Source organism: Heptranchias perlo, chromosome 6, assembly GCF_035084215.1.
Source record: "Heptranchias perlo isolate sHepPer1 chromosome 6, sHepPer1.hap1, whole genome shotgun sequence".
In the NCBI taxonomy this organism is placed as follows: Eukaryota; Metazoa; Chordata; class Chondrichthyes; order Hexanchiformes; family Hexanchidae; genus Heptranchias; species Heptranchias perlo.
Genome location: NC_090330.1, coordinates 47,605,424 through 47,617,771, shown reverse-complemented (window position 1 = coordinate 47,617,771; position 12,348 = coordinate 47,605,424). Strand labels below are relative to the sequence as shown.

General features: G+C 40.4%; 1 protein-coding gene across 6 annotated transcripts in view; it reads left to right on the top strand.

Annotated features, from left to right (window-relative positions):
• Positions 1-356: 356 nt before the first annotated feature.
• Positions 357-12,348, top strand: part of nars2 (asparaginyl-tRNA synthetase 2, mitochondrial) — a 70,163-nt gene continuing 58,171 nt past the window's right edge. For 3 of the 6 annotated variants that reach the window (XM_067986249.1, XM_067986248.1, XM_067986250.1), the window contains exons 1-3: positions 357-599; positions 8,375-8,484; positions 11,198-11,318. In XM_067986249.1, the coding sequence (XP_067842350.1) occupies positions 423-599; positions 8,375-8,484; positions 11,198-11,318 (408 nt within the window). In that variant the 5' untranslated portion in view covers positions 357-422. Of the gene's footprint in view, positions 600-631; positions 792-5,208; positions 5,361-8,374; positions 8,485-11,197; positions 11,319-12,348 lie in introns of those variants that run through there. The other 3 variants (XM_067986251.1, XM_067986252.1, XM_067986253.1) reach the window with 3 other exon arrangements.

Here is a 12,348-nt window from a genome sequence, read left to right as displayed (position 1 = left end):
CAAAAGTGTTCAAAGAAAATGAAAAGAAACACCATTTTTCTAATCATAGAACAATCGTCGATCTTTACAGCACAGAAGGAGGCCACGCAGCCCATCATGCCTATACCAGCTCTCTGAAAATCATGCCCTTATGATTCTTCTCCCGGGTTGTTTGCAGCAGTGTCTTGGAGATTGATCTTTAATTCCTGGAGGATTAGCAAACTTTCTTGTTCTGCCGTGCTCATGATTTAATACCTTTAGTAAACATACCTGCTCCCTATTTCATCCAACACACCTCTGCACTCTGGGGGGGAGGAGGGCGGGGCGGGTGAAGAGAGAGAGAAACGTGTCTGCGCATGTCTCTAATTTTGGACGCATGCGCGGTGCGCTGGACTGGGCCGCGCAGTGAGCGGCCGGACCGACCGACCGACCGACTGGGGCGGATGTGGAGGAGTGGGCGCAGGCTGTTGGGTTTGCCCGTGTCCTTGCCCCCGGGTTTCTCTGCCAATCGGTGGAGAGAGGGGATTTTGTCTCTGTGTAATGGCTGCAGTAGTGACTCCAGGGTGAAGGTCGGCGACGCGCTGTCGGGCGGGCCGGGCGAGGAGGATGTGCGGGTCCAGGTATTTCAGGCATCGCCAACTCGTAAAAACTGGCGGGGCCCTCGGGATAGTCCGTCTCATCAGGTGGTAAAGTCCACTCACTCAGTACATCCTAGTTTTAAGGCCGGTTATAAGTTCTCTATTTGGCGCTGATTGGTTTGGTAAAGTAGCAGTTGGAGAGGAACACAACACGAGACAACACAAATGTGGAAAGTAAGGACATAAAGAATAGTTCACTATTTGTTGAGAATCAAATGAAAGGGAAAATCAAGGCATCATACCCTAAAGGAGGGGGAGTGACTATAAACTAAAAGGAAACATTTGCAGAAGGGACTGCTGCAAGGTTAAGGGAATAAAGGACTAGAGAGCAAAGCTTGGACGAGATGGCACTGAGCGATAGAAGTTGAATTTATCGGAAGTGAAGAAGCAGAAATAATAATTGTAGAGAATCTTACAACACCAGGTTATAGTCCAACAATTTTATTTGAAAATCACAAGCTTTCGGAGGCTTTCTCCTTCGTCAGGTGAATGATTGAGGGAGACAGTGTGAGACATTGCTTTGGAAGCGAGTGTGAAAGAAGAGAAGCAAGAGCTGAGTGTAATAGAATGATGGCAAATGATAGAGGTGTTGAAAGAGGTGAAAAAGATAATGCTACAATAAAACTAAATATAGTTGGATACAATTTTATCAAACTGTTCAGTCTCTCAACATGTCCTTTGTACCATGTGAATACAAGTACATACAGTAAATGAAGTCCTAGAAAAGGAAATTGCATAGAATGTAGGGCACAGAAACAGGCCATTTGGCCCAACAGGTCCATTCCAGTGTTTACGCTCCGGAGGAGTCTCCATCCACCCTTCTTCATCTAACCCCATCAACATATCCTCCTATTCTTTTCTCCCTCATGTGTTTATCTATCTAGTTTCCCCTTAAATGCATCTATACTATTTGCCTCAACTACTCCTTGTGGTAGCAAGTTCCACATTCTAACCACTCTCTGGGCAAAGAAGTTTCTCCTGAATTCCCTATTGGATTTATTGGATTTATGGCCCCCCATGGTCTCCCCCTGAAAATGGAAACATCACCTCTATGTCTATCCTATTAAAACCTTTTCATGATCTTAAAGACCTCTATCAGGTCACCCCTCAGTTTTCTCTTTTCTAGGGAAAAGAGCCCCAGCCTGTTCAATCTATCTTGATAGATGTAATCTCTCTCGTTATCATCCTAGTAAATATTTTTTGCACTTTCTCCAGTGACCCATATCCTCTTTATAATATGGAGACCAGAACTGTTCACAGTACTCCAAGTGTGGTCTAATCAAGGTTCTATACAGGTTTAACATAACTTCACTACTTTTCAATTCTCTCCCTCTAGAAATGAACCCCAGTGCTTGGTTTGCTTTTTTATGGCCTTATTAACCTGCGTCGCTACTTCGAGCAATTTTGTATCTGTACCCCCAGATCCCTCTGCTCCTCAATCCCATTTAGACACTTATTTTCCAAGGAGTATATGGCCTCCTTATTCCTCCTATCAAAATGTAATACCTCACACTTATCTATATGGAAATTAATTTGTCAATTACACGCCCATTCTGCAAGTTTATTAATGTCTTCCTATATTTAGTTGCAGTCCTCTTTAGTATTAATAATACCCACCCCCAACCCCCAATTTGGTGTCGTCTGCAAATTTTGAAATTGCGCTTCCGATTCCCGACTCCAGGTAGTTTATGTAAATAGTGAACAACAGTGGTCCCAGCACCGATAGTTGCCAGTATGAGTTTTCGGAGTAGTTTTTGGCTGTACTGGAAAAGGTGGACATTATTGATGGACTCTTAAGTGGTGAGTCTTCATTGAAATTCTAGATTACTGACTAGAAGTGCAATGATTGGGTATAAAGACAAGATAAAAGTTTACCACTGAGTTACAGAATCCATGACAGAACATATAAAGTTATACCATTGGACAAGACTATCCACAAGTTGTATAAGCTGTGCAACCAATGTGTTTTGGAGAGTCCTGATGTTCAATGGTAGTTTTGAAGATCATTGTAACAAGGATTTTAAGCACTTGATGGTCAGTTGTTCAAAGTTGCTATGGCAAGTGTGTGTTATTGCAGGTTAAATCAGATACAAATGTTATGAAACCTATGTAGAATCTCCTGTGGTCTTGACACTGATATTGATGCTTCCCATAGGTTTTTACATTAACCAAAAACACTTGGAGGGGCTACAAAAATTACAGCTGCATGACTAAGACTACTGACTGTCATGCCAAATCCAGTGTAACCCACCATTGAGTGCGATTTCTGCCCCCCCCCCCCCCCCCCCAATGCATTTTATAAATAAACTTTACAATTTTTGTTAAATTAACCAGGAAAACAAAATTGGGTTGTCAAATTGTGCCTTCAAGATCATAAAAAGTTGAACATCAGCTTGAGATCACCTAAGTACTGTACTCTTATCAGTTATAGCTGCAGCGTGGCCACAGTCGTGTAATACTATCTGTTTTCTGCATTTGGTACTACAGCTGACCTCAGCTCTCAAGCTTAAGTTTTGGAAGGAAGCTTGAATTCAGGACAGCAAAATAAAGACAGCTCTTCAGCCAAGGGAAGTTGAAGTTTCATTCCATGTACATGTCCCTTACAAGTCCAAGAATGGAGTACTTTAAAGTCTATGGGGGAGAAGTTGGTTTTAGTTGCACCTGTTTCTTGGCTGGAAACCAGGGTAAAAGAAACCAATTTCTGGTGCAACGACCCATGCTCGATCTGCGCTTGCGTTGAGGTGCTGCCATATTGGTAAATGCCACTTTCTGGGAGTTACTGCTACCTGCTTGAAACAGGCATTATAAACCCCTTGCATAAGCAAATCAGAGGCTGAATACATGTTTGAGGAATCTTGCTGTAAATTTGTCGGTCAGAAGTAGAGCAGGCGCTGGACCTGGTCCACTTAGGAATACTGGTTCCACATGTGACCTAATCAGTGGTTCTTAAAAGGCTGCTGGAGGCCCAAATTAAAATGTTATGGGAGGACAAGAAGTGCTGTGATCTGAGGAGAAAGGGCATAGTGAGTTGAGATGGCGGTTGAAATCACCGAAGATGAGGAGTCACTCACCTGAGCTAGGAAAGGAATAAGGAAACCTTGGTGAGAAACTCAGGGTGTGGCTTTGCAAGGTAAGATTTTAAAAGGTAAGCAAGAGGAGTGGTACAATCTAAGGTGCCAGAGGTGTAGCGGAGAAGTCAAGGAGACATTTGGTGGTGAGGGCCACACTGCCACCATGGCGGTTTGGACGAGGCAGATGTTGGAAAGCATAGCCAGGCAAGGAGGCTTCAGTAAGGGGCAAGGTGTTGTCATCCATGAGCTAAGTTTCCATCAAAGCCATAATGTCAATGCAATCATCCACAATAAGGTTGTGGATGGCATGGGCATTATTCGCAACTGAACGGACATTCTGGAGGGAGATGCAAGGAGGAGTGGTGTTTGTTGATTACCTGACAGTCCAAGGGGTCAGCAATGGGAGTGATGAGGGGAACAAGAATGAGGTTGGTGAGATTATCCCCCAGTGGGTGCATTGGGTGGAAGGTCAGTGAGAGCGAAGGATGGGGCAGTTGGGGTTGACACTCATAAAGAGACAGCAACGAGTGCCTTGATGCGCTCTTTGGAGAATGTCGATAGAAGCATAGTGGGAAGCTGTGGCCTTATCCAAGGGATTCGAGCGTGGGTTGGTGGCAGGAATGTAGGACGGGAGAGGAATAGTTGGGTACTTTGCCCCTAAAATCCCTAAGAGGGGAAAAATGAAAAGTGGCATGATTGGGTGACAAGAAGGGGAGGAAACAAGCAGAAGGGGCCCAAGAGAGGTAAAGAGAAGTGGGGCAAAAAGGGAGATGGAAGTAATGGGCTCAGATCCTGAGCTACAGCCAAAATGCATGCATGAATGGACACAGGAAATTCAGGTTACATAGGCATGGGAAAGATTAGGATAGATCTGGCCTGGTTATAAACAGAGGCTAGAGAAGAGACAATAGGAGCGTTCCACGTTAAAGTCAGAGGTCTCATGATGGGATGATATTAACTTGTAGATGGTGTGAATTCAGCTTGGAGAATCAGTGAGCTAGTGTCGAGGTTCAGAGGCAGTTGTGGAGGGCGTGAGAGTCCAGGAGCTGTTTGAGGCGCAGAGTATCAGTTGACGCACTACTCGAGGTTTTACTGTAGAGAATGGAAGATTGACCATGAGCTAGGGGTCCAGTGGATGTGAGTAAACTTTGACTGTTTTATTTGCATCAGAGGTGCCATCTTTTGGATCTGATGTTAAACCGATGCCCCATCTGCCCACACAGGTAGACATTAAAGATCCCATGGCACTATTCGAAGAAGAGCAGGGGAGTTCTTCCCAGTGTTCTGGCCAATATTTATCCCTCAACCAAAATCACTAAAAAACAGATTATCTGGTCATTGTCTCAGTGCTGTTTGTGAGAGATTGCTGTGCGTAAATTAGCTGCCGTGTTTCCTACATTACAACAGTGACTATACTTCAAAAGTACTTAATTGGCTTTAAAGCGCTTTGCGACATCCTGAGGTCGTGAAAGGCACTATATAAATGCAGTTTTTTTCTTTTTCTTTTTTCTTTCTTTCAGCTCTCTGGACTGGGAAATGGTGTGCACTCAATGTCAGGCAAATAAATTCTACTTGTGTAGGTTTCTCAGCTACTTGGTTTCTGGAGACTTTGATGCAGTGATTTGTTTTATTTCCTCCAAATACCACATCCTTAATCCAGCAAATGTTTGTTGTAAGTACTACACAACATGAAGCTTATGGCCATCTATTATACTTTTATGTAATGTGTTTCTTCAAGAAATAATAGAATTAATAGCATGGTTTTGGCATAGTTGCAGGGTGATCCCTGGCTTGGATGTACTTAATATGCAAGCTCAACTGATATAAGAAAATTATTTAAGCTATCATAAATAGCCTTTCATTTCCTTAATCGTTCTGAAAGATCTTGTAAATTGCCAGTTCCTGAGTCTTCCCTCTGAGGGTCATCCCTGGAGCTGGCCAGCAGAGGGTGCTTCTGCACAGCCAGAAGAAAAATCTGTTTTAATTTTAATGTTCAGTTTCCATTTAATTTGTCGAAGAGAAGCTCTAAATTCTAGCATTTTTTTCATCAAACTTAAGTTCAATGTAGTGGATCCAAATTTCTATTTTGTCTAAGAAGCTTACTTGGAGAAAAAATAATCCGTTTTCATCAATGCCAGATGAATCCAAGATTTATGCTGTACTTCAGATATGTATCATAACTTAATCTAATTGACCAGTCATCTATGGGGCACCTTCCAGGTCATAGTTTTGTATGTCACAAACTATGTATCAAATCGCCTTACTTGGGAAAGTGTCCCTTGGAGACTCTGTCCCTGTAGCATCTTTATAACATGTTAATGGTTCCCATCATTTGTCAAACTGATCACTGTGGGACTGGAATCAGAGCAGATTCTCCTTTCTAAAGTCAAGGTGCCCAACATCTATTCCAACCACTGCTTGACTATGTTTATTAGGGAGAAAGATGGAGGTCTAGTCCAGATTAAGTTTTAAAGAGGATTTTAAATGTCTTTAGCAAGATGGAGTTTTCCCCATGTAAAACCTTATAGTGCTCTGATCAATTGACAGACTCCTTGATTACTGTATTCAGTTTTGGTCACCTGCGGGAAGCAAATCAAATACAAATGGATCTGGATAGGTTGGGAAGGTGGGTGTCAAATCCAATATATTCATTATATCTTCTGGAAGAGAAAGACCTTGCAACAATAAGACAGAATAGATTGGCCTCATCTTGCAGTGAAGATAATGGACGAAAGAAACTGTCCATGGTTTCTGTTTTCCTTATTTGCGTTCTTTCGTTTAAAATAGTTTTTTTTAATACCACACTTGAGATGGGTGTTGTACACCAATTTAATATTGAACATACTGGGTTTGAGATGAGAGGGAACAATTCTCCAACTTCATGTTGCTAGTGGGTAGCCTCACCTACTGGCTGTACATTGACATTCATCCCTGAGACATCTGTGGAAATTTTGTGGTGGGAACAATGAATTCTTAATATGCTAATATGTTGATTTCAAAGCTGTTTGTTAATGTATCACAAGAGACATTCATTTGATCTAATTAGGAAGTTTTATTTTGAATCAAGTATCATGTGTGTATGTCAATCATCTAAAATGCAGACATTGTATATTTGTATTTCTGAACAAACACTGCATATTCGGATCCTTTGTGATGGCATTGTATCACAATTACATTTGTCTCCCAGACAGTGCCCATCTCCAGTGTGCCTCTGTATAAAGAAGCAGCAAATTTTGTGTGGTTTTGTTTGGCCATGAGGTGTGGGGCTGGAATGTGAATCCATGAGCATTTGCCGAAGTGAAGACTCTATTCTATTGGTCGCTAAGGAATGAGAATTCACTCTCTCACTCTGAAAAGTATTTTGTTCCATCTCAAACTTGAAGGAAATTTTCAAAGAATCTCAACTGACTGGTTTGTCTGTTTGATTTCTTGTGAACTGGCTGTAGACTATTGCTTGAACTGATTTAATGGGCCAGAATTTACTGTCAAAATAACTGAGGCTAATGACGCTCACCGTTATTTATGCGCAAATCGCACAGCAACTTCAGGCAAAGGCAAGATGTGAAACACGAAAATCCGAGATGCTCCGCTCCTCCGTTAGCTTCCCAAAAACGGCATCTTGCTGTCTGACTCACCGTTCAAATGCATTAAACGGCATGAAGATCCTGTACTTGCATGGTAGATACGAACTAAACTCACCACAGAAAGTTAGGCCTTGTTCATTTCTGTCCAAGTAGCCTTTTTAATGACATGATAAATGTTAATTACTGCGAAACAACCTCTCTGGCACTGAAAATTAACTTTTACAAGTGTGGACTCTCATTCCTTCAGCTTTTAATAGTTGGAGATTTAACAAAAAAATTTTTTTTTTTTACTTTTTTTGTCTTTTTTTTCCTCAATCCATTCTTTCTTTCTCTTATTTTGCTTTCTGTACCTGATTTTGACATTGAATTCACAATTCTAACTTACACTTCCTGGTTCAGACTATGCTGTTCATCAACAATGCTTCAATCTGATTGGCTAAGGAGCTACACAGTTGCTTGCCCTGTTTGCACAGGTCCCAGGTACCTGTTTTGATCTCTCACTTACAGCAACTCGCTGTACAAAAACTCATGGAAATTAAACGGGCATGGACAAGTCTAACGTTTACCGGCTACAGTAAATTCTAGCCCAATACCTTGTACTATAGATAACTCTATCCTTAAATAAGCCAATTTAACTTGGTTTAGTCTGTTCAAAAAATTGTTTTTATGTAACTGATATTATTAATTTTGCAAAGTGATATGAGATATTGTGGAATTCCTACTTGCTATCATTGTTCGCCTGGACCACGCTCGGGCAGATTAGTTAAGGCAAAGTCATATTTCAGTTCATAGAGAATAATGGTTTGCCTATAGAAAAAGAATGTTATGCATTGAGCATGAGGAAAAGGCCTCTGGAGTGAAATCCAATTGTAACGATGACAACCGCCTCTTATTTAGAATACTGTCTTTATCGTGCTTTATTCATCAATTAAATTTACTTGTAAAATGAGTCTTAGAAAATGATTTGCATATTTATTATAAACTAATGTTAATGTAACCATTGGCATATATTTTGCATAACTTTAAACCCCTCTTTCTCCTTCACACCTCTCTTGCAAAAAAAAAAATTCTTCCTGACATTTATATATTTTTTTCCTCCAAGGGCTGGGTGCGGTCTGTACGTGCACAGAAGGAAGTTACATTTTTACATATTAATGATGGAAGTTCATTACAAAGTCTTCAAATAGTTGCAAGCCCAAGTTTAGATATCAGGTGAGGAAATTGACTTATTCCCCCTTCCATTGTGTTCATTGTACAGTGCATTGGTTTATAAAGTTTATGATCTTTTTACATGCAGAATAACATTTAACACCCACTTCTAAGTCTTGTATGTACAGACTATAGTGACAATTTACCCACTTGCAGTAAAGGGTACCTGTTATATTACAGTCTTTAAAAAGAAAGAACATTCATTTGTACAGCACCATATCACCTCCCAAAGCAGTTCTCCAGCAATGAATTACCGTTTGAAATGCAGTCACTGTTTGCACACAGCAAAGTCCCACAAACAGCAAATGAAATCAATAACCAGTTAATCTGTTTTTGATATGAGTTGGTTGAGAAAAGTTTCTTGGCCAGGACACCAGGAGAACCCCCTGCTCTTTGAATAGCGCTCAAAGATCTGTTCCATCCACCTAAAAAGGCAGACGCTCATCTGAACGAAAGCCCCTGTGACAATGCAGTTTTTAAATTTGGGCTACATTGAAGTGTTGGCATTGCTTATGCATTTAAATCCCAAATTGGGGCTTATGTGCAATATGAGTTATATGTGGTATTCCAAACAGTTGTTTGCATCTATTGGGTATACTCTACTTTGTTGAAACATGGTTTAATGCTCCCTGTTTGGGTTTCCATGTAGCCATTTTCCCTACACAGTAGATGAGAGGAATAGTTGCTGTTGACAGGATATGCTTTTTAACATTTAGCCATAATTTTATTTGCTAAAGGAATGTTTTCTGAAAGACAAATAAAATCTTGATCAATTTTCTAATTTCTCATTCTTAATCAGCGTTTTATTGGCATTGAGATGGTTTGGCTCTAATTTTTGTGTTTAGCACGCTTTTTCTATTACGCTATATAATAGTACATAAAAGGTTGGGTGAAGACATCACTGCTGCGTTCTTTTTGCCCACAAGAATCGGCAGAAGTCGTAACACTTTCCTGTACTAAATTACACTAAATGCCCAGACTCGAAGCCATAATTGCTCATGGCAAACCCATTTAAAGGAAAAGGTGAAAAAGGGAAAAAATCTTCAGTATAAAATGGGGCGTACTTTAAATAAAAAGTGCTTCCCATTTTATACTGAAAAGATAATTTGAACAGATTTTTTTTTCAAAACTGAATTTTATTACTTGCATTGAGACATTGAGAGTAAGATCTCCCTCCTTGCTAGGCTGTTCCATGATATCAACAATGAAGAGCGTCCCCATGTATAGCAGAGTGGCTCTATTGGAAAGGGTGGGGTCCCTTCTTTCAACTAGCTCGAGCTGATCAGAACCGTGGACACAGCTGTTGGTATGACTTGCTAGAATTTCATGCCCCTGGATCAGCTCTAGAGCCAAGTTGAGCTCATAGCTTCTTGTTTTGCAGTGGAGCCTCTTGGTCACATAGGGATGCTCCCGTCAGTGATGTTACCAAGTTGCTGTGTGTTGAGGAAGACCTAATCTTGTGCTTCTGTAGTTAAGAATTTTTTTTAATAACATCATTTTTTTCTATTCGGTATCGCTTTTTAGTATAAAATGTTGAAGTACTTTGAGTAAATAATACTCTCGCTGGACTTGATAAACCTTTTAATGGAGAAGGAAAATCTAAGTGGGTGCCTTTTACCCACCCCAAAGTACTCACTTTTTACAGAATAAAATAATATATGCATAGCTGTAATTTGCCAACTTGGAAACCTTTGTTGGGTCTACCTCCTTACAGTGAGCTCATTGGAGTATCCATGTATATATTGCAGTGGCTCCATTGTAGCCGCTTTAGTGTGTGTGTGTGTGATAGTTATATAACTAGAAGTAGAGCATCATGCTTCAAAGGCCTCACACCTCAAAAATCTATAGGGCAAAAATCATGATGGCTCAAATAACCATTCTCTGATAACTGATTAATTCAAATTCAGTTAATGGAATATCAAAACCAAGTTCCAGTCACACAGCATGTAGGAAAAGCTACCAATCAACAACCAGCACAAAACTAGTGAATCAGATCGCTTAGTTTTGCTTCAGAGATGCTATTCATATACTGGCAAGTTATTCAAAAACTGTTGCAGCAACTTCAAATTGCAACATGGGATACTGGAGTATAAACATTTGTCTGAAATTCCTCTCAACTGCTGTTTTAGGGGAGGTGTCGACCTGTTAAAATAAATGGGTGAACACCTCTACTAAAATGCCAGGAGAAGAATTTCAGACAGACCCGTTAAACAATCCTATGCTAGAAATCATGGCATAACTACAGGGCCAGTATGTTTAGAGAAGGACTTATACTGATTTATGACCTCAATAAATCAAAGGTCCAATTTGATTATATTCAGGATTCTCGATAATATCAGACCCTGCATTAATTTAATGCACTGTACACAATGAGAACTTTTGGTTTTTATGTGATTACTTGTTTAATGGTACTTTCCTTTGCTCAATCTGACATTGTTTTAAATGTTGTTTTGCTAATCTCTCCTCCCCATAAAAGCACCCTTCTTTTCCTCCATCCCCTCCAGTTTAGGCTGACACTCTTCTCTCCCTCCCTCTCCCCCCACCCCCCTGCCCAGTTCACTTGGCCGCTTATTTCCTCCCCTCGAGTTCATGCTGGCACCCATTTTTCTTCTTCCCACAGTTCACATTAACATTCATTCTCTCTTATCTACCTACCCCCAGTTCAGTGAAGTGTTTCTGATCCTTGCTTTTAATATAAACTCACTGTTCTTTACAGCAATATAACCTTTGGCAGTGCAGTTGAAATTTGGGGGAAACTGGTACAGAGTCCTCACAAGAAACAGAACACGGAACTGCTAGCTGATAAAATCAGATTGGTTGGATCGTGTAATCCTGTGGTATGTTTGATTTTAGACTTTTATCTGTTAGCTATTATAATATCACTCATCTTGCTTTTAACTAATTCAGGATTTACCTCTTCCTCCATATCCTTCTCTTACGTAAGCCTTGAAGCAAAGTACTTGTTAAATATCCCTGCCAATTTCTATTCTTTCTCTACTAACTTACTATTTTATCCTCTTAGGTTCCCACCTCATAATTCTCTTTTTACTGGTATATTTGTAGAATACTTTACTGTTTTTTAAGTTCAGTCTTGGTTCACTGGTAGCACCCTCGCCTCTAAGCCAGAAGGTAGTGGGTTCAGGTTCCACTCCAGAAACTTGAGCACAGCTGACCTTTCAGTGCAGTGCTGCATTGTCGGAGGTGCCGTCATTCGGATGAGTTCTTGAACCGAGGGCCTGTCTGCCCTCTCGGGTGGATGTAAAAGATCCCATGGCACTGTTCACGGGAATTTTCCCAGCGTCCTGGCCAACATTTATCCCTCAACCAAAATAACTGAAATAGATTATCTGGTAATTTATGTCATTGGCTGCTGTATTTCCCTGTAACAATTCCGAAATGATTAATTAGCTGTGAAAAACGTTGAGACATCCTGAGGTTGTGAAAAGTGCTCTATAAATGCTATCTTAGTACTTTTTGAGATTCTCTCCTCATACTCCCTCCTTGCTTTCCTCTTCCCTCTCAATTTCTTTCCTTCATTTCTCATATGTATCTTGTTTTTATCATCATTTATCAAACCTATAGGCCTCATCCCTCTTCAATTTTAGTTTGTTTCTAATCTCTTTATTAGTCTGTGGCATCCTAGAACTTGAAGTAGTTTCCTTTTGTAATGTATATTTATTCTGCACCTTTTCAGTCTCCTTTTTAAAAATATCCTATTATTGATTTTCAGTCCTATGTGCCAATTTTTCGTTCTTCCTCAACTCAGCTAGCTCACTTATCTTTCTAAAATATGCCCTATTCCAATCTGGTGCCCTTGTTTTTGAGTTAAGTTTTTCCCTTTCCGTTTGGACCTTAAATTTTATGTTA